Source organism: Nymphaea colorata, chromosome 5, assembly GCF_008831285.2.
Source record: "Nymphaea colorata isolate Beijing-Zhang1983 chromosome 5, ASM883128v2, whole genome shotgun sequence".
In the NCBI taxonomy this organism is placed as follows: domain Eukaryota; kingdom Viridiplantae; phylum Streptophyta; class Magnoliopsida; order Nymphaeales; family Nymphaeaceae; genus Nymphaea; species Nymphaea colorata.
The window spans coordinates 26,974,962-26,995,503 of NC_045142.1; the positions used below are offsets into that span (position 1 = coordinate 26,974,962).

The window sequence follows — 20,542 nt, forward strand, 5'->3', positions numbered from 1 at the left end:
AGATCAACCCGTCTGTCCTATCCCAAAGAAAGAGAGAGAGAGAGAGAGAGAGAGGCCGCCCTCTCGGCAGATGCCGCTGGCGCGCGGCCTCTTCTTCTTGTCTTAAAATCGAAAGCTTCAGCCCCCAGCTGTTCGTCTTTCCCTCTCTCTCCTTTTACTTTTTTCCAGTCTTTTACCGTCACCAGTGGCCCACCAGTCACACTTCTTCCCCTTCCCCGGAGACTCTGCCCACCTTTTGCCTGGTGTGCTTCAAGCCGATGGACCGAAATGCCCACGCCGGGATCCGGCGGTGAGCTGGACCATTGGTTTCCAGTCAGGGCAGAGTCGATATTTCCATGGGAGGAACATGCACATGGGAGAAGGGAGAGCATCATTGTAATATCAGGAGGAAAGGTAGGGGCTGGTTGGGAACTCCGGATAAATTGAGCACTAGTAGTAGCGAAGGCGAGTGTGTCTGAGGGTCTCTCTCTCACTCTCTCTCTCTCTCTCTCTGCTTTGCAGCTTTCGTTTTTCTTTCCTCTTTTTATTGTATGATCTTTGCTTTTCATTTTTACCATCAGTTCCTTTCTTTTTCCTTTGGTCCACCACACCCACCTTCCCTCTCTCCGCACCTCTTCATCCGCTTCCGCTTCCTCTACTGCTTCTATACTCTTTATCTCTCTCCGTCATTCTGCGTGCGTGTGTGCAGCCATCTCATTGGAGGGGAAAGATGAGGGAGATTTGGGCAAAGGATAAAATGGGGAATCTTTCGTGCTGAGGTATCTTGTCCTTCTTCTCTGCTAGCCTTTGCGTGCGAAATGCGGGCGTTTCTGGGGCTTCGGGTGGGATTTTGATGATGACGCACTTGTGGTTTCCCTCGTTTAACTGTAACCTCGCTGCTTGTTTGGTCGATCGGACAAATGTGGTGATGCGTTCTTGGGTATTTTCTTAAAGCTTTCTGCAGGAAATTTTTTTAGAAGATTACCAACCTCTTTTTTCCTGATTCTTGGGACGGTGTCGGTTTCTGCTGTTTTTTAGCTAAAGATTTGCTATTTGGGCCTTGAACCCGTGCTCTGAGTAGGAGCTCTCTTTTGGGTTGAAAGTTTAGAGAGCAATGTGAGCGCCATCCTCCTTCTTCTTTACCTTCTTCTATAATCTTCCAGCGGGACTATCGAAAATATTTATTCAGAAGGATGTTGTGCTCACTTCGTCACATTGGGGGTTCCGGACACTGCTTCAACCTCGCCATGTCTTTTCCTTCTTCTTGTGGAATTTGTAAATGTATCCTCTTTTTTCCTTCAAACACGATGAATTTCAAGCATCTAATCTCTTTGATTTGAGCTGCAGGAGGGAATTATTCTTTGTCACTTAGTTGGGATACACCTGTCCCTTGGCTTTCTGAACATTTGTGTTCAGTTTTGGGATTCCTTGCGCGTGTTGACTGACGCAGAAGCGAGACTGTTGCCAGCACGCACTTTTTTCTGTCTAGGCGTTATCAGCTTGACACAAAATAATTCCCTTAGCTGGGAAATCATTTCGATTTTTTTTTTGCTAAGTGGTCTTCTGTATGGCAGTGTGGAATCGATTTTCTAGTGGTCCAGACAGAGAAATTTCCTTCTCTTGTCCTAAGCAACGATTAGGGTTAAAAAGTCAAAATCTTACTGTGTTCTCTGAAAGCAAAAACATTATGGCGCTCAATGAGATGAGGATTTAGGATATAGATCTTTGTGTAACTGTTTTTCACTTTTGCAATGGCCTCTGGTGTTTTAATCTGAAATTCACTTTAACATGTTCTAGGACTTTGGTGCCCATCAGCCAGTTTGCTGCAGTGGTGATATTCACTATCTTGTATGAAGAGCACGTCTCTGATGTTGGTTGCCTGATAAAGGAAGATATCATGTTTTTGTGAGTTGAGACCGTGAGACGAGTTACTCTCGGAACTCGAGATAACTGTTTGGTTAAACAGTTTTACAATGGAAGGATTGAGCTTTGTTGATGGGCCGTTGGATTATGCTGAATTTAAGCTTTCGCCAGATAAAAAGGGGTTTGTATCTTTATCATTTGCTTTCTTTCTAAGCGTCAAATATCAAATTTTAGTCTGGCTGTAAAATGCTCTCCCTCCATGTTCTTGAATTGGCAGGTATGAGTTATTCATTTCTTACCAAGGAAAAGACGAGAGAGTGGATTTAGGGTATCTGGAGCAGATTATTTCATATATACCATCTGCGAAGGAATATTTTGATCAGTCAAATGGGACTTTTAAACTGCAACCAGCTGAAAGCCCTAGCAGAGCCCGCTGGTTTACTAAACGAACTTTGGACAGGTTCGAGTGATTCTCTTAATTGGAAACTTATTTAAACCTGTTGACCAATACGGCCTTCATTACCTCTTTGACCAACTAAATTACATTTCTGTAGGTTTTTTCATATTGTTGGTGCATCTGAATCATTAAAACGTGCAGTCGAGCTTGAGCATGAGATGTCCCAGTTGGAGCAAGCTAGGAGGTTTCATCTTGCCCTATACTCCGAGGTAAGAGTTGCTTATATAGTTTTGGATTTCCTGTCTAAGACATTTTTGATGATCAGAGAATTTACTGTGTTAGGGTGATGGGGACCATGCCTTGACAGGATCTGCAGGTACTTTTCTTTTCTTGCTACTACAGCTTCCTTTTTTGTTTGTATAATCCGTTTCATGAGGGTAATGCGAAATTCTGGAGTTAACAATGTGAGAAATTACTTGGAAGTATAGAAGCACCTTTCTTCTGCTTTGATCCATTTCATTTGATTGAGAGGAAAACTTTAGTTAAATGTTGCTGCTTTGTTTTCCATAATGTACGGATAGAGTCTATACTGTATAGACTCACAGACCATCTCAAGCCTTTTCACGGTCTTATTGCTAGTTCAGTTATGTGTCCCTCCTCTAGTTAATGGAAAAGTAATCTTTTGTTACATGCAAGGAAGTGGCTACAAACAAAGTTTATGGCACCAAACCGTTTCGTATATCAGCCAACATGGCTAAACTTGCTAGCTCATGTTCTGTGATTCATATGGTTGGGAGCTAGTTTCCTATAGTTGTTTTGTAAGCTGTGTCTTACAAGCAATTAGTACAGTCTCTCCTGTTTGCCTTTGTTTTGCTGAGCACCTTTTATTTAGACTAAATTTTAATACTCTTTCCTTGTACTGTCAGATAGAAACTACATGGAAGGAATGAAAGAAACAGAGAAGGTAGATTTCATTATCTTATTCACATAATGTCTTCATTCAGTTGGCCTTTGGGATTACCTGAATAACTGACATTTGCATGACGTTTTTTCAGTTAAATGTCCTGGCGGCCTCCTGTGATGCATCAAAGTAAGTGTTTTCGACTGAAGTGTATCAAAATGTTCTCTTGTCTCCTCTGCTTACATAAAATAAAAATATGCTAGGAATGAACTGTTGCGTGCAATGGATGTAAGATTAGCAGCACTGAGAGAGGAGTTAACTAGCACGCTCGATCAAGCTGCAGATGGCCCTTGCTCATTTCAAGAGCTCACTGATTTACTGGAGTTTACACAGAATTTTGCATCAACAGATTTAAAGTAACTATCTTGAACTCTTTGCTTTTTCCTCTATCTATCTTTTGTCTTTATCAGTTTATCTAGTTCATGCATGGCAGGTTTTCTCTCTTATGGACCTATGTGCATGACCATGTAAAGGCCAATAGTTATATTATATGTATCCATGTGTTGATTTGCTCATGGTAACAAAAATTCTAGAGTAGAATGTGAAAATTAAATCTGTATCATTTATTCTGATTGTCACACATATATTACAACTTGCATGTTATTTTTCTAATCGTATGCGATGCCAAGGTTTTGTCCTTGTTTGATGGCAACCAAACAATATTGCTTTCCTCCATGCATTGGGTGAGGTAGGCATGGTTCATCCTGGAACAGCAGGGAGCACTTACTTTTCTATGAGGCTTTGAGACGCCTGCCTCATCTATTTTGCAATATGATATCTAGTAGCCCTAGTTGTGAAAATCTCAACTAGTCGGTTATTTACTGACCTGTGTTTCAAGCCAGTGACTAGTTGGTCAGACTAGTCATGGTCAAGCTAGTAGTTGTTCAGCTGACTAATTCTTGACCAATAAATATATATGTCCATTCTTTGTATACAATCTGTGTTTATTCCCATATAAATATATATATCCTTTTATCTATATCAATTTAATTGGACTGACTAGCCCCAACTAGTCTTGACAAATCCTGATACATTTTTTAGAATGACTTGTGTTCTATTTCTGATTTTGGCAACTTAGACAGTAAACTCAGTGAAAACTGTAAATACTCCTTTTTTTTCTTTTATTGCTATAAATGCCCTTTTCTTTTTTCCTCCTCTCAATTATCATTATCAATATTCATCCTTTGTCTACCTTTTTTGTATCTCATACAGACAAATAGAAATATTGCATGCACACATGTACATGGTCTTATTGGCAAAACAAACAAACTCAAGGAAATTGTCTATATTTGCATGCATGAGCAAGTTTCTGCATCTTCTTTAATCTTGCTACTAAGGCAAAAAAAGTGCAGAAGTTGGTACTTCAATTTTCAACTTTTTTAAATGTTTTCTTTAGAATGTCTGCATGTTTAAGTCATCAGGACTAATAAGAAGTCCGTTCATTGATCAAAACTTTCTATGTGGAATATCCAGGAACTTGTTTTTGAAGTACTTTGCTCTAAGCCAGCATAGTCAAGTGCTTGATGCGCTAGACAGGAAGCACTCAACCTCTCTGCACATGGATCAAATCTCTGGAGCTGGTAATGGAACCAGCTTGATGGACTTTGCAGCTGCTTCTCTTTCAGCATCTAGTAGCACTGACAAAGAACTGTATTCTAGAAATACCATCTCTCCTTCAAAAATTGCTCAAGCTGAAAGGAAGATGCTAACTGACAGTGAGGAATCATCTGATTCAAGTGATGAGAGTCGGACACCTGCTGAAAGAAGTCGACCGATGATAAGATCTGCATCACCAAGGAGGTCAGCATCCCCAATGCGAAGGATCCAAATCGGTAGATCTGGTTCACGAAGATCAACAGCACTCACTATTAAAAATCTTGGTTTCTATCCTGCAAGGGAAAAGCTACCAAATAATAATAAGGAAAGTGACAGTGAGGACGAAGAACCAACAGATAGGCCTAAGAAGCCTGAAAATTCTGTCAGAAGCTTCAGTGTTCAGGATGCAATAAACCTCTTTGAAAGCAAACAGAGAGACTTGAGTTCTGACTTCCAAAAAAGAAGGGCTTCTGCTGAGACGAGTGCTTCTTTTATCAACACAAGGAAGTCGGTCCTGAGGAGATGGAGTGCAGGTATGGACGATGGTTCCCCAAAATGTGCTCCAGGAAATGCTTCTCAAGAAGCACCAGAGGAAATCAGAGTGGGTTTTGAGGAGCGCTCAGCAGAAAAGAATGCAGAAGTTGGTGTTTCGGCTTCATTAGAGAGGCCTTCTATTCCTGGAAAAAATTATGATGTGGACAATACCATTGACAGGAATGGTGAGGAATCGGTTACAAATGGAACTATCAAAGTAGTTAAACCAAATCTGGATGAAACTTGTGAACATGAAATCACAGCAGCTGAATGGAATCAGCAGAAGGAGGCTGAGTTGAATCAGATGTTGGTTAAAATGATGGAGTGCAAACCTACTGGGTCTCTAAAGCAGTCTGAATGTGTTGCAAACCAGGCTTCCCTGGATTTGTCAAGTGATCAGAAGGGTGGCTTCTATGAAAATTACAAAGAGAAGAGAGATGCAAGGCTACGAGGGCAGCATGCTGGGAAAAAGGTTGAGAAGGACAGAAAACTGAAGACAGGGAAGGAAGAACTTGAGCGACGGAAAGTAGAAGTGAGTAGCAAATCTAGTGCTAATGTGAAACAGAACCAGCTGGGGCCATCTCAAAAGCTTCTAAGAAATTCTTCTCCATCTGGATTACCAAAACGGGAAGTTTCAAAACCACAAACTTCCAAAAAAGCTCCATCTAGGGCATCACCTGTATCTGTAACACGTAGCTCCATGTCATCAGTTCCAACACCAAGGACCTCCATCACACCAACTAGAATGTCTACCACTCCATCATCCTCTTCAAATAGCACAAATCGCAAGAAACATCAACCATCTCCATCCCCGACCAAAACAATTCCCAAAAAAGAAAGATCACAAGCACAGCAACCTCCAACAAAAAGTAAAGGTGCGCAGATTGAAGGCAAGGCTAACTTAAGGAGCAAGGATGAGAAGAAGCAAAATGTGATAAGAAAATCTAACACTAGTTCACATGGTGCTAAAACTGGTGTTACTGCTACTGCAGATGTTTCAGGAACAACTTCATCAAAGCCAAGCTTCTACAGTAAAGTAACAAAGAAAAGCAGTGTGGTGCCACTGGAAACAAAGCCTTTCCTGCGTAAAGGGATGGGAATTGGCCCTGGTGTGGGGTCTGTTGTTAAAACAAAGGGAACACAACCTGATGACTTGTCTAAGGTAGATGTTAACACTAACCAAGTGCAAGACGTGGAAAAGGTCACTGTAATGGTGGATACTCCTCAATCTCCAGAATGCAGTGAAATGGATGAGCTGAAAATTGATCCATCTGAGTCAGAGCAGTGTGAGAGCTTCCAGAAGCAACTCGAGGTTGGCAACCTTGAATCTAATATTATGGATCAGATGGAACAGGTGAATTCTAAACCAGATGAGTGCACAAAAACTGAAATTACATTTCCTGAAGAAGTCCCTACTGATGGTGGACAAATCTGTGTGCCAGAGGATGTGGCAGATCTGATATGGGTTGAAATGGATGAACAAGAGAAGCCAACAGTAAGTGAAATTACATCCATTGAATCAACAATCCCAGCAGTTGCTGAATTATCTGTACGGAGCCCTCGAGTTCGCCATTCTTTGTCACAGATGCTTCAGGCTGACAGTGGGGAATCTGAGATAGTGAGTGAATGGGGAAATGCAGAGAATCCACCAGCCTTGGTTTATCAGAAAGATTCACCAAAGGGCTTTAAAAGACTTTTAAAATTTGGTAGGAAGAGTCGAGGTGGTGATAGTATGGCAACTGGGTGGGCCAGTTCACCAGTTCTTTCTGAGGGTGAAGATGACAATGAGGAGCCAAAAGGTGCCAGCAGAAGAAACATAGATGCTTTGTTGAGGAAGTCTGCACCACACATAAAAGGCTTCGGACAACAGAAGACTATGCTTGGGCAAAGTCATGATGCGGGGAACTCTAGCAAGAAAAGTATGGAATGCAATACCATGAACGATCTCTTACCAAGTACGTATTTTAATTTGCAACTATGAATATAAATGATTGCTTTTATCCAAGGCATCTAGAGAATTCCCCTGGTCAATCACATTCTTTTTATAGTTGGGGAGTAGTGAGCTGTCAAATGGACCTTTTCTAAATATCTGTTTACATAGAACAATTTTTCCGGCTATAAATCATACAACAGCCTAGGCTAGCCAATATGCACTTCTGGAGCACAAACTCACTAGCTCTTGCCTTTTAAGTTCAAGAACAGCTAAGTCCTGTCAGCTCTACTAGCATTATATTTATACCATGTACCAGTGTCTGCACATTGGGGCCCTCTTTTGATGCTTGCCTTATCGGTCCAATCATTATTTAAGATTTATGCTCATTTAAGGCTATCTACTTGAATGCTAGCACCCTTTGAGTGATGGAGGATTCACTCTCTAGGAGTTGCTTTTGTCATATTGCCATCTTAATTTTTCTCCTTCGTCATTTGAGGCCTTGTCTTCTCGCCCTTTATAAAAGCTGATGGTAGTTTTTCTGATCTGGCTTCCTTTGGTTCCTGGATTCTTTGCCTTGTGTTACCTTTTGGACACAAAACCATCAAGGACGGGCGGCCATTTTTAGGACTCATTCTCTTTGAGTCTTGGGGATCTGAAAACCCAGTTGAGCAACCGCCAGAAAAGCAATTGACCATAAGCTGGCCCTTCAGATTTAGTTAAAACTTGCACATTTTATTTTGATGCTATGTTGTCTCTTTGGTATCGAACGTTCGTTCAGCTTAGTGTTGAGGAAACCCAAAATGTGTTTTGGCTTTTCCCGGACTGTGTGGTGCTCACTATCTATGATTTCTGCTGGGCAATGGACTTCAATTTCAGTCTCTAAAGGAGAGAAAGTTAAAATTTGCTCAGGGAACATATTAGCCTTAAAAATGAATCCTTCATTAATCCTCTGCAATTCAAATTTTTTATGCTGCCTTCTTGTCCAGCATGGTTACCTTCTTTTTTAATTTCATAGAAAATGCATTTTGTAAATCATTTCTGGAAAAGTCGTCTCATGTAATTGGGCGTTGGTTTCACATTTTAAACTTTATTCCATCTAGTTACATGATTCTCATGCCTTTGTTACTCCACTTTCAGAACGTTCAAACTTCAGCAACATCGCTTTGCCTTCTCCGAAACTGCGACAGGAGAAAATCTCTGCAGCTGCTGCCTCGACCAAAGGTTAGCACGATAAAAATGCGTCACTTTGAAGCTTGGTTTTGTGTTTTGACCTGAGAATCAGTTTTATTGAAGAACTGACTATGTGCGTTTACAGCAACAAGGTCATTCTTCTCCCTCTCCACATTTAGAAGCAAAGGAAGTGAAGCAAAGTTGCGGTAATGTTAGTTTTGGTACACTTTTGGCGTTTGCCTCCTGTCTGAAGAGTGAATGAAGTTTGGGCGTGCGTCCAGATTGTGCTCTTTTTTTTTTTCCTTTCCACATCCCTTCTCAGTATGTCCTATTTTACATTAATTTGGTAGCAAGGCTGATCTTTTTATCCATGCCGAAAAAAAAGGCGATGTTTTATGTTGTAAGAGTTGTCTGTATATGCAATGTGATTATCACTATAATACAGTTCTGCCAAACCACAAGATGAGCAGTCCCATTGAGAAGGGGGAAAAGGAAAAAAAAAGCTAAGATTATGAACGACAACGCTATTATTTCTATGGTACTGGAAGTCAAATTACATAGAAAATGTGCCCGCCAAAATGGAGCAAAGAATCCTCTTGTCACTATTAATAAACAACGAACGAGTCTTGTTGGGCAGGACAAGGTCATCTGCCTAAGACAGCCATTTTTTCTCATCAGGCAATCCCCATAGAATGATTGATTGGATGGTGCACCCACCGGGCTGATGATCTACACCAACACAAGCATGGGAATTCTTGAGGGAACCATAGACCTTCCCATGCAATTGTGATTCAGATGTTAGCAGCACGTACTCCTTTGCTGGAACCTTCATTCCCATGTTCCTCCAGACAGGATATGTTTTTGTATTTTAACCTTTGAGTAATAAAATGTTACGTTGGCGTTATCATCCTGACTTCGACGAGTTGGAAGAGGATCCAGTCTTTCCCTTACCGGGCTTAAGAATCTGGAAGGAACAGAGCAGGTTAGTATCCACCAGCATCATGGCACCGGCATTATTGAATTCTCCACAGTAATTGGGTGCAGAAAATATGGTGACCAGCTGCCTATCTGCAAAGAACTCGTACCCGTCTTCCACGACCTGAATAGTTGGCATCGTTAGAATGTAAGTTTAAGACGCCTGGAGTTTAATTTTGGTACAATTACCGGGCAAAAAGAAAACAAACTGATCGGAACGACGAACTATTACCTGATGCGCCCTACAGATGAGATCCAAGTCATGCTTCTTCAAAAACTCGGTCACCTTGTCTGCCCCAAAGATGAACGACACTCCCCTGTCATTGTCCCCCCACCCAACGATTTCCTTGTCTGGATCTGCCCACAGCAGATCACACAACAACCCTTGATCGGGCACATCTATGGGCCGTTCGATCGACTTTATCTGCTCCAGGCTTTCCATTTCTGGTGACAAACCACCATGCATGCATAGAATCTTATCGTCTATGATAGCTGCAACGGGCAGACAATTGAAACAATCTGTGAAGGTCCTCCAGAGTCGGACGCTGAACCGGCGTTTGCATTCATCGTAGAAGCCATAGATCCGGTTAATGGATGCACATTCATGGTTTCCTCGCAAGAGGAAAAAGTTCTCAGGGTACTTGATCTTGTATGCCAACAGTAGGCAAATGGTCTCTATGCTTTGCTTCCCTCTGTCTACGTAATCACCAAGAAAGAGGTAGTTGGCCCTTGGGGGGTAGCCGCCGTACTCGAACAAACGAAGGAGGTCAGCATATTGACCGTGAATATCACCTGCAGGGAACATAGGACAATTGTCATTGATAGCTTAAGAATCTTGGAAGGAACAGAACAGCAGTCTCAGTTGAGAAATCGGAATATAGAAAACACGACCATTCTTCAGCATCGAGAATGAATGACAATGGTGGAGATCGAGAGAGAGAGAGAGTACCGCAGATGTTGATAGGAGCCTCCAACTCAAGGAGATTGGGTTGGCTGAGGAAGATATCCTTCGACGCGTAACAGAGCTGAAGGATCTCCGATTCCATCAACTGAACGCGTTTCACCGCAGGCTTGTTGCTGTTGTTGTTGTTATTGTTGTTGCTGCTGCTGCTGGGGGTGGTGCTGGTGGTGGCATTCTTTCTCGCCTCCAACAAGCGATTTATCAATTCATCCACCAACCTCTCTTCCATGCCCATCACCACTCACAGATCCCTCGCCCCGCCTGATCGATCTTCAGAAGCTCAAGCGCTCTCTTTCTGTCTCTCGCGGGCTGCGATCGTTCTCTCTCTCTCCCAGATGGGACAGAGTAGAGGATTGGGGTTGGGAGAGAAGGGGAGGAGGAGGAAGAGGGTGTGGTTGTTCCGTTACTTGCGTGGCTTTCAGCCTCTTCCCACGTTTGCCGCCGTTTTCGGTTATTGTTCTTTGAAAGAAAGAAACAAGTTGGCACGATCGTTCTTCCTGGCCGACGGACGGACCACAACAAAGCGAGGGGAGAGAGGAAACAGGCCGGCGGTTGCCTTCACTCTCTCTCTCTCTCTCTTGGCCACGTGGTGGGCAGAACAGCCGAATCCATTTGGCAATTGGCATCTTTCCCTCCGGAACCGCTCCTCTTCGTCGACAGACGAATAGACGATTGCACAGAGAGAGGAGAGCCAGAGAGCGTTTTGACCGTCCGACGACGGCGATATAGTCCAGATCATTGCCACTTAATTTTCTTTGTGGTTTTCCATGGTCAAGAAAACCACGTCCATGACATGCATTCTAACGTCTCCTAGACTTGTTTTTTTCTTTCCTAGCAAAGCCAAGTGTGCTAACTTATGCTCCCATCAAGAAACATCATATTTTTTTTTCCTTACCCCATTGTATCCCTGACCTGATGAACATCATACAAGTACAAAAATAAACTACCAGGATTTCAATCAGGTTCGCCTAAGCCCAAAAGCCGGATCGATGTAACATATCCTGATTAATCTTTTCCTGGCATTGGGACAAATGGACGTAAGTTCTGACAAAATTGCCGGGATTGAATTCCAGATCAAATTGAAACAATTTTTTCTGCCGATTATCATCTGAGTGCTGGACCCACGATAACCTGACATCTTGCCTCTGCAAACAGTGTTCTTCTTTGGCATAGCCAACCCGTTAGTCCAATACATGTAATATTTAGTATTTGCTCGTAAATCTTTCTCTGCACCTCTCTCCCCACTGTGGCAACGGGGAAGGAATAACTCAAGTACTGATAAACAGCCTCAACTTAAAGATTAAGCAGATCCGACAAAGGCTATCAGGCTGCAATGGCCGGAAAGATATATGAAAGTTGGTCATGCCGATCTCCACATTGTTGTTTTGCAATAAAGGTCGCTACCCCTTTTATTGGAAGTCATGCGGTATCTCCAGTAGAAGCCGGAGATGCATTAATAGTATTGTTCATGACAAGGTGCAAGGCTTCTAAGATAACTCGTACGACGTGATGTGTTGCGGCAAGGGTCATTCTTCCTGTACCAACCTCAAGTCACGTAAGAAGGCAGCAGTAACACGGTACAAAAATGCTACCAATAACACGGTACAAAAATGCTACCAAAAAGCAGGAGCGGGGAAATAAGATACAACCATGACATTTCTGGCAACATAACGACTTGTTCTACCACGGATTTTAGCCAACCTTATGTATAACAAAGGATCACCACCTGACGAAATCAATCGGTCTAAAGGTTGCTAACGAAGAGTAAGATCTAATAGACAGCTTGAATACCATCGCCACAACGGAGGATTTTGGCTAGAGCTCACAGTTGAACAATTTCCCAGGTTCCTGTAAGGCAACAAATAACTGTCAATTTAAAGAAGGCATTTAAGAAAATGACTCGCGCAGCGGCAGATTCGACAGACGAAACTTGCGATGTGACACCATTGCCCAGTGACCAAATGACCTTTCAATCATCACGACGATTCGCTTGACATGTTAGGATCAATAAGCGTTTGATCCAACGATATAGATGAAGAGGTCGCATTTCCCCAAAGAATGCACGCATCGAGAGTTATATCCCATTGGTGCTGGTGCTGGTGACGAAATGAAGTTTGCCGGGGTTGGTGATGAAACCTGTTTGGTTGCCCACAATGGAAAATTTGAATAAACGAAAGTATTACTCTCATCATTTGCGGATCAAAGGTGGTTTTTGCATATGGCCGGTGGAACGAATGATTTAACAAACACATACACCCTCCCAAAGCAATTACCACAGAAAAGAAAAATAAAAAAAAAACAGTTAACGGGAAAATGAATCACGCAGAGGAGACTTAATTTTGACAAACTTTAATCTATTCCTCAAGAATCTGCATCGATACAAAATCAACTTTATCCTGATGAGTAGATATATGTTGGTGAATCAACTTTATCCTGACGGATAGCAAGTCAAAATTATTTTAGCCTCTTGTATCAAGGCCGGTACAAAATGTCTCAATGAAAATCAAAACTGAGAAACATTACTAAGTTAAATCAATATATGGGCTCGATATCGCTCTTCACTATCCTTCTAATTATCAACGACCTCGATGAGAGTAGGTTCATAATCACTCGGTGCCTCCAGACCGTGAAGGTTCATCACTGTAGCAGCAACATTGGCCAGCCCACCACTCGGCAAATCATTCCTGAATCTCACTCCCTTCGCCAAGCCCGGGCCACCAATAGCAATGGGTACCTGCACAAGTGGTGCGAGGAGCAGAAATTGAACACCAGCAACAATGTAGACGCAGATATAATCTCGTAAAAGAGTGTTGGTAACAAGACTATGGAAAAAACCAAGGTAACGTGGTGAATGCGTACAGGTGATAAGGTATGAGATGTAAGGATCTGGAGATTTCCGCTTTTATCAAACATAGGTTGGCCAGTCTTGCTTCTCTTCACCATGTCCTCAGCATTCCCATGATCAGCAGTGATCACAAAGATCCCACCAACTCTTTCCACAGCCTCAAGCATCATCTGCAGGAACATTTTCAGCTTAGCATCAGTTTACGACTCGTGGTAAAAAAAAAGATGGTCACAGGCAGACACACTCCGCCTTGTAAAATGAATGAGACCAACAACCACGGATTGCAAGGGCGAGATGCCAGTTTCACAATCATAAGTGTTAAGTTCGGTTCATTCAATTTCCTTGTCGACAAAAATCAAGGAAGCCTTGAGAGAACAGCCCTCTGGGCAATGCGTAGTGTGTAAAGAAGCCCCTCTCACACTATGAACTTTTCAAGATATAGCACACACTGAACTATTTCCCTATCCAAGAGGATGGATGGTCTTACACATCAAGCCAAATAACTCAACCGAGGAAGATCAAAATGGATCTACTCGCTAAAGTTGATCATGGACCGAGTAATTCAGCAGCACATCAGATAAAGACCGCAAAATACAGAGGGAAAACTAAAAAATATCATCCCCAGCCCCATATTTATGCCAGGATAGTAGACAATGGAAACCCGACTCATATTCCGTCCACCAGTAAACAATAATCTATATGTTGTTGTTCATTACTAACGTTTTGCTCGAAAAGTGCCTACAAGTTATCATGAAAACCAGATTATGATTGCCCAAAGGATTATGTTCACACCATCCAGCAGACCAGACACTCTAAAATCATTTATATAGAAGACACGATGGTAGAACTTATAAATAATATGCTTAGATTCTCAAAAGAACTGAATCAAAGAATAAAAAAGGAACTCATTCCTCCCAACCTGATGGCTAATACAAAGTTACAAACACTGAACACGATTTTCTCAAACAAGGAACTTAGTGCAGCTTAATAGCCTCCACTACTTTCATGTTATTATATTTCTTTAGTGGGACAACTTATCCGAGGCAAAAATCAAATCCCAGTGAAAGAGGGAGAACCCTAGAAGAGCAGTCTTCACAACGTCCATCAGCTAGCGACGGGAATGCATAAAAGACATATTATAAATCAGTGCAGTGCTTTCGTTAAAAATACAACAAAGAATGTCGTAAATTACCTTAATAGCATCATCAGCAGCTTTGCAAGCCACGACCGTAGCCTCAATATCACCGGTATGACCCACCATATCACCATTGGGTAGGTTGACACGAATCTTTCAAAGTTAAAAGAGAATAATTAGCAATCGAGATAAGAGAATAGTTAAACCAGAATTCCAAGAGCAACCATACCTGGTCATACTTTCCACTGAGAATGGCATCCCTGGCCTTCTCAGCTATCTCGATGGCCTTCATCTTGGGTTTGACATTAAATGTAATGCCACTATCACTTGGAATTTCCACGTACTCCTCCATATCAGCATTGAAATAGCCAGACCGGTTTCCATTCCAGAAAAATGTCACATGACCAAACTTCACAGTTTCACTGCCATTACAGTGGTACATTAGATGCACGGCGGATAATAAGTATGAAATAAACACACAAAGGGAACAAAATAGTACAAGGCAACCATCTTGATACAGAGGAGTTGTTTACACACTTAAAAAATTCACCTATGACAAGTAAAAAAAAAAAAAAATCACTTGTTGGTCACATTTTCCATCATTAAGTCCGTACATATAAGCTAAGCATCGAGGAAAAATAGACATGCACACAGACCATCACTTCATGAAATTTCCATACAAAGGCAACCAGAAAATATCGTGTAAAGAAAGTGAACATGCCCATACTTCTATAACAAGCAAGTTTGTGTTCATGTCAGACATCGATGTATAGAAAGTACACAATGGGCAAACCACACGCACCAGACAGGTCATAAAACACACAGAACATTATAGAATTCGATGAAAACAGCCATAAAACTCATGAGTTACCTGCAGGCAAAAGTACGAACACCATTATGCACCAGATATTCGCCAGATGTCCTCTCTATTTCTGGAGGTGAGACCAGATAGTGACTGGGAAGTTTCAATTCTCCATCATATTGAAGCATACCAGCATAACGAATTTTAGGAACACGGACCCGGTCAAATTTGTCAAAATCTTCATATTCAAAAGCTTTTGCAACCATAACCATGCGATCAGCTCTGAAGTTAACTGTGACCACAGCATCACCATCTACAATAGGTCCAACGGCTTTTCCATTCTCATCAACAATGACAAACGGAGGCAGATACTGGTCGCTTGCCTTGGGCTCTTCTCTGAGCTTTTTGACAGCTTCCACAGCATTCCGAAACTTGAAAGGTGCTTCGCCCAAAACCTGGGCATCCCACCCACGCTTAACAACACCCCAGTCATTCTGCAAAATAAGCAAGAAATTTAGTCCAAACACCAAACAAAGGAGGGACATAGAAGATGAAAGTAAATTGCTGGACATAATAAATAACTACGAGTTACCATCCAACAATTTCTATTCTGGGTGCCTTACACTCATTTGCATTACATGGACAAATGGTAATCCCATCTATCAAGGCAAACTTAAGGACTTATGAAAGAACAAAGAAAACAAATTATCAGTCTTGGTTCTCTCTCCCAGGAAAGCATATAATAAAGTGCCTAAAAAACTTAATTGGGAATTGGAATTTGGAACTAAAAGAAAAGGCAGAATAAAGGTATAGATATGACCACCTAAAAAAAAAAATCAACTTTAAAATTAAAATCAGTACATACATGAAATAAATTTCTATTCATGCACTTCATGAAATGCACCAAAAGAGTGCACAAGTGGTTCACAATTCACAAGCGTAAACTATTAATATCATTTGTGGAACATACAAGGGCCTGATCCATGCAGATGAGCAAACATAAATTCTATTGTTCTACATCAACTATTCAAATTTCAAAGGCAGGCTATCTTCCTTTTTATGTGAGAAACACAAAATACGCAGATCACCTCTCCCATTCATATTTCAAATCTCATTCCGTTGGGCTCATTGTATTTTTCCAATGCATTAATCACCTTTATATTTCACACTCGGCTGAATTATAAACACAGACAAGATACTAAAGCAATCTAGCAACAATACAGAAATATAAAATTAGCATTTTACCATCCCAAGCAAATAACCTAAGTATCTTCAAAAAAGTTGCTGGCTTGCCCCCTGCAGATGCGGTGATGGTGTGGCAACTGATCGTTCTTTGGTTTTCATTAGACAATTGATAGAATCAGAGATGGTTAACTGTTAGTTTTATTTTTTGTAGGCAACCAGTACACACACACACACCCCATGCCCGGCATCTGTGTGACATGGAAAATAAATTGAAGCACACCTCCTCCACTTTAATCTGTCTCATTATTCCACTTTCACTTTGTTATTTATCAGTAAACTAGAAAATAAGATTGATGCATGGGGAAGAGAACAGTAGAATTTGCAAGTCATGGCTGATTATTAGTCACCAGAAGTGACAGAACAGAAACTTACTAAACCTTTTGAACATACTTCACTGAGAACAACAGTAAAAATATCAGTAATTTATCTAACCAAAACCATACACATGTTCCAACATAAAAAAAGCCTCAAATAGAATTATCATGTTCACAACATGAAGGAGATAGTCAAGCTTACTACAGAAGACAATAGTCAAGATCCACAAGTTTAATCCCAGCATGAAAATATTAAAAACAAAGAAGGAAAATAGTTACCTCATAACGGTCCATTGTGACATACATACGTCCTCCACCTGATGCAATCTGTGCATCAACTCCTTTTTCGCGCAATTTTGCAAGGTCACTCTCTAGAGTTTCTACAAATCCTACACTTGACCCATCCAACACATCCCGACCATCAGTGAGCACATGCACACGGATTCTCTTAGCACCATTCTCACTAGCACCTTTCAGTAATAACTGCAGTGGAGAAAGAGAAAAGAAAAAAGAGATGATAATCCTGCTATATTCAAGAACGAAAAAATAACCCAAAAAAAAAAGCTTAAAATTCCAAAAAAAAAAAAAATTACCTGCAACTGATCAAGCCGTGAGTGAACTCCTCCATCACTCAACAACCCAATAAGATGCAAAGTTCCTTGATCAAAACATTCTTTTATGTACTTAAACCCTTCCCCTTCATAAATCTTCCCAGATGCAAGTGCAAGATCCACCAACTGAGCACTGCAAGCGTACACATGTCATATGGCGTATGTGAAATTAGTTCGCAAATAATACACGCTAAAAATGAGTTCATGCCAAGTATGCATCACTCTGTACATGGAAAAGTTAGGATACAAGTTTGTTCGTGCATTATATCCCATAAAAAAACGGCCAGGATGCAGTAAAAACTGAAATTGAGTTCAGAGCAGCTGCAAAGATGATCGGTGAAGAAAAACCCCTTGAAACATTGATCTCCTTTCCAAGGAAAGCATATCATGAGTATTTCAAAAGAACAAATAGCAAATACATTTATAATTAACATTTACAATTTTATTAAAATGACCAAGGTGATCACAATCTAGAACTATATGGGCTACATATATAGAAGTGTGCCACTCCTAGACAGACACAGAATGGTTCCCTTCAGCCACTAGCCTGCCTGCATTGATCCCCGGCTCTATATTTAAGAAAACGGGACATCAAATTTTTCAATCTTGGTGAGGCAATCTCTGGCATTAAGCTGGAAAACCTAAGACCCTCTCCCTCTCACCCAAAAAAAAAAAAAGGGAAAACAGCACAATGAACATGAACAGGGTTGAAACAATACCAGAAGGTTAAAATACTAGAAGCGCTTTTTATTTGGAAAACATGATAGTATCAATTCCCGGATAAAATGATAATAATGCTGTATATTTGGTAAAAGTTCACAGCAAACCATTCGAAAAACCATATTTCATGATTTTACCATGACATTTCCTATGGATACTGTAATCAGAACTCTTTCTGAGAAGCTTTGGAGATATACAAGTATCCAAATGCCACTTCCAAACATGGCATGAATTATCATCACAATCAGTACAAATGCAAGAAGTTAGTAGGCTACAGAAAATGTCCATCCCAAATAATCAGAGTAAGGAACCCTATCAAAAGCAGGGTGGAGTAGTCGCCATTAATCCCACCTCATAGTTATTTCAATAATATCACCATGGATTACGATAGGGTAAAACATCTACGCAGAACACTAGGAGTTAGAACATGATCCGCAGCATATAAACAGTGCATATAATTTGCAAGGCTCACAAAAGTATGCTTTTACAGGCCTTTCATGGTTTTAACGTCCAAAGTCTCACCCTTGGGCATAAATACGACCAGCACCCAGGGCATTATGGCCGACTTCACTGTTCCCCATATCATCTTCTGTAGGAAGCCCCACAGCCTTACCATGTGCTCTAATCAGCCTCCACCTCTCCGGTGCGGTCTGAGAAAGACAAGAACAGTATCAATAAAGCGGAACTTAAAGAAAATATGCAACTACAGAGCATCCATATCATAGCATATGCAATTGAGAACAAATGATTATCTGCCTTCACTTCACCCGAAGAGTAAATCCAGATAGCACAATAACATGATCTTAGACAACAAGACCCCAACAAAAACTAGTCTGTATACATATCACATATTTTTCACCACAGAAGCATGATGGTGAAATAAAAAGCATTTACAAAGATCATCGAACAAACTTGTTCGCATGAACTATGACCTATATGTTGTTCAACAACCCCTCGAGAATACCAAACTAAATGTTGATGCCATGAGATCAAAAAAAGCTCTTCAGGGAACCCAGATTGCTAAGGGTAAGTTAATGTCCAGATATGAGTGGTCGAGAATAACAAAAATTCCCAAAAGACCATATCAGAAAAGAAAGTCAGGATACAGAGAATCCATGTGGCAAAGCAGTTGATTATCTGGAAAGCAACAATCCTGTGAGAGATCAAGATAATGAAGATGAAGGCACGGAAGGTTTGACTGGGAGAATGAAAAAGCTACGCAACAGAAAAAAGATATGCAATTCTACTGCAAACATAGCAGCAAACAAGCAAAAGCAGTATGCGAACCAGAAGCCATTGAGCATCAGAAGTCGAGTTGTTTCAAGACTAATCGATCTGGAGAAATGGAGAACGAGAGAGAGAGAGAGAGAGAGAGAGAGATCTGATATGAATTACCTGCTTCAGGGAGTCCATGACGGGAGTTTCGGCAACATGGATGCAGTTATATTCGTCCGGCTTGGACTCGCCCCATCCATCCAAAACAATGAGGGCTATCGGCTTCCCCTTCGGGAGCTTAGGGTGATCCGGCAATTTCCACGAGAATCCAGAACTACCCATTTCTCAAATCTACACAAAATAAAAACAGATTATTAAAAAGAAATCGGATCACCTGAAGAGTTGAAACAAGAACCAGGTTTCCGCCTCATAAACAAGGGCAAATCCAGACAAGAAACGATGAAATCGTGGACGACCGCCATAGCAACGAAATGGAAAAAAAAAAAAAAGCGGAAGACAAAGAAAAACACGAGGAACCAGTATCAGATGAGACGAAGAAACAGCGGGGAGAATAAAGATCGGAGGGCGAAAGACATCGATCTGCAAGTAGGAGAGAAGATGAGTTATTTACCTGAAATCGGATGAACACTTACACGGGAGAAGAAAAGAGGAAGGTGAAGAAGGGACGGCAAGCAACGAAAGACAGAGGGTGGTGCGGTCTGATTTTATAGAAGCGGAGGGACGCTTTGAGGAAGAGAAGATGCGGTCCTCCGTTGGAATCGGTCGATACCATATACGATTGATTTGCTTAAACACGGCTAACATTTATGTGCAAATTACAAAGAGACGCTCAAAGGCTTAAAGGAAAAAAAAAAATAAAGGCACTCAACGTTTCACAATTACATATTTACCCTTAACGACTGAGATTATGCCTAAAAAAACAGCGAACTAAATAAAAAGGGAAAAGGAAAATCACTGTACTGTTTTCTCTTCCGCTCGCTCAGTGTTCTTCTCCATCTCCATGAATATTCGGTGTAGCAAAAAAGGGAAAGGAGAAATCGAGTAGAAAGAAACGAACAGGAATTCAGCGATGGTACCTTTCAGAAATTAAAAATCAAGCGTTCGTTCCCTTCGCCGTGGTACCTTTGAGAACGAAAGGGACCAAGAAGAAGGGTCTGTATGTTGTGAAGGTTCTGCTAATCACAATCGAAGAGGGACAAGCAGGAGCAGAACTTCAGGAATGAAGAAGAAAGGGAGAGGGAAACGCAGAATGAGGAAGGAAGAAA

At 41.2% G+C, this 20,542-nt stretch overlaps 3 protein-coding genes across 6 annotated transcripts; 1 reads left to right on the forward strand and 2 right to left on the reverse strand.

The window, feature by feature from the left end:
* Positions 1-453: 453 nt before the first annotated feature.
* On the forward strand, positions 454-8,894 carry LOC116254339 (uncharacterized). Of its 3 annotated transcripts, none has more exons than XM_031629702.2 (11): positions 454-758; positions 1,777-2,023; positions 2,120-2,302; positions 2,397-2,508; positions 2,582-2,615; positions 3,166-3,203; positions 3,295-3,329; positions 3,404-3,556; positions 4,674-7,285; positions 8,401-8,484; positions 8,579-8,894. In XM_031629702.2, the coding sequence occupies exons 2-11, from the start codon at positions 1,953-1,955 to the stop codon at positions 8,641-8,643; spliced, it is 3,387 nt and encodes a 1,128-aa protein (XP_031485562.1). In that variant the 5' UTR covers positions 454-758; positions 1,777-1,952; the 3' UTR covers positions 8,644-8,894. The 3 variants fall into 3 exon arrangements, with proteins under 3 accessions (XP_031485562.1, XP_031485563.1, XP_031485564.1); XM_031629703.2 differs by lacking the exon at positions 454-758 and adding an exon at positions 776-919; XM_031629704.2 differs by lacking the exon at positions 454-758 and adding an exon at positions 1,119-1,260.
* Positions 8,895-9,043: 149 nt separating this feature from the next.
* On the reverse strand, positions 9,044-10,939 carry LOC116254342 (serine/threonine-protein phosphatase PP1 isozyme 2-like). Its single transcript, XM_031629706.2, has 3 exons — positions 10,358-10,939; positions 9,641-10,200; positions 9,044-9,532 (listed from the first exon to the last, which is right to left on the reverse strand). The coding sequence occupies exons 1-3, from the start codon at positions 10,602-10,604 to the stop codon at positions 9,338-9,340; spliced, it is 1,002 nt and encodes a 333-aa protein (XP_031485566.1). The 5' UTR covers positions 10,605-10,939; the 3' UTR covers positions 9,044-9,337.
* A 1,767-nt stretch (positions 10,940-12,706) lies between these two features.
* On the reverse strand, positions 12,707-20,542 carry LOC116254341 (2,3-bisphosphoglycerate-independent phosphoglycerate mutase). Of its 2 annotated transcripts, none has more exons than XM_050077898.1 (10): positions 20,354-20,542; positions 19,437-19,607; positions 18,564-18,691; positions 17,304-17,454; positions 16,990-17,193; positions 15,221-15,645; positions 14,579-14,771; positions 14,407-14,502; positions 13,229-13,384; positions 12,707-13,103 (listed from the first exon to the last, which is right to left on the reverse strand). In XM_050077898.1, exons 2-10 carry the CDS (start codon positions 19,596-19,598, stop codon positions 12,939-12,941), a joined length of 1,680 nt encoding a protein of 559 aa, XP_049933855.1. In that variant the 5' UTR covers positions 19,599-19,607; positions 20,354-20,542; the 3' UTR covers positions 12,707-12,938. The 2 variants fall into 2 exon arrangements, with proteins under 2 accessions (XP_049933855.1, XP_031485565.1); XM_031629705.2 differs by lacking the exon at positions 20,354-20,542 and adding an exon at positions 19,888-20,045.

Coding starts and splice junctions, on each gene's coding strand:
- LOC116254339 (XM_031629702.2), top strand. CDS start 1,953: ATGGAAGGATTGAGCTTTGTTGATGGGCCGTTGGATTATGCTGAATTT. Junction 2,024..2,119: donor CTTTCGCCAGATAAAAAGGG/GTTTGTATCTTT, acceptor TTGAATTGGCAG/GTATGAGTTATTCATTTCTT. Junction 3,557..4,673: donor TTTGCATCAACAGATTTAAA/GTAACTATCTTG, acceptor TGGAATATCCAG/GAACTTGTTTTTGAAGTACT.
- LOC116254342 (XM_031629706.2), bottom strand. CDS start 10,604: ATGGGCATGGAAGAGAGGTTGGTGGATGAATTGATAAATCGCTTGTTG. Junction 10,201..10,357: donor GGCTCCTATCAACATCTGCG/GTACTCTCTCTC, acceptor TGTTCCCTGCAG/GTGATATTCACGGTCAATAT. Junction 9,533..9,640: donor TCATCTGTAGGGCGCATCAG/GTAATAGTTCGT, acceptor CCAACTATTCAG/GTCGTGGAAGACGGGTACGA.
- LOC116254341 (XM_050077898.1), bottom strand. CDS start 19,598: ATGGGTAGTTCTGGATTCTCGTGGAAATTGCCGGATCACCCTAAGCTC. Junction 17,455..18,563: donor GGTCGTATTTATGCCCAAGG/GTGAGACTTTGG, acceptor GTACGCTTGCAG/TGCTCAGTTGGTGGATCTTG. Junction 14,772..15,220: donor GTTCGTACTTTTGCCTGCAG/GTAACTCATGAG, acceptor CTGTAATGGCAG/TGAAACTGTGAAGTTTGGTC.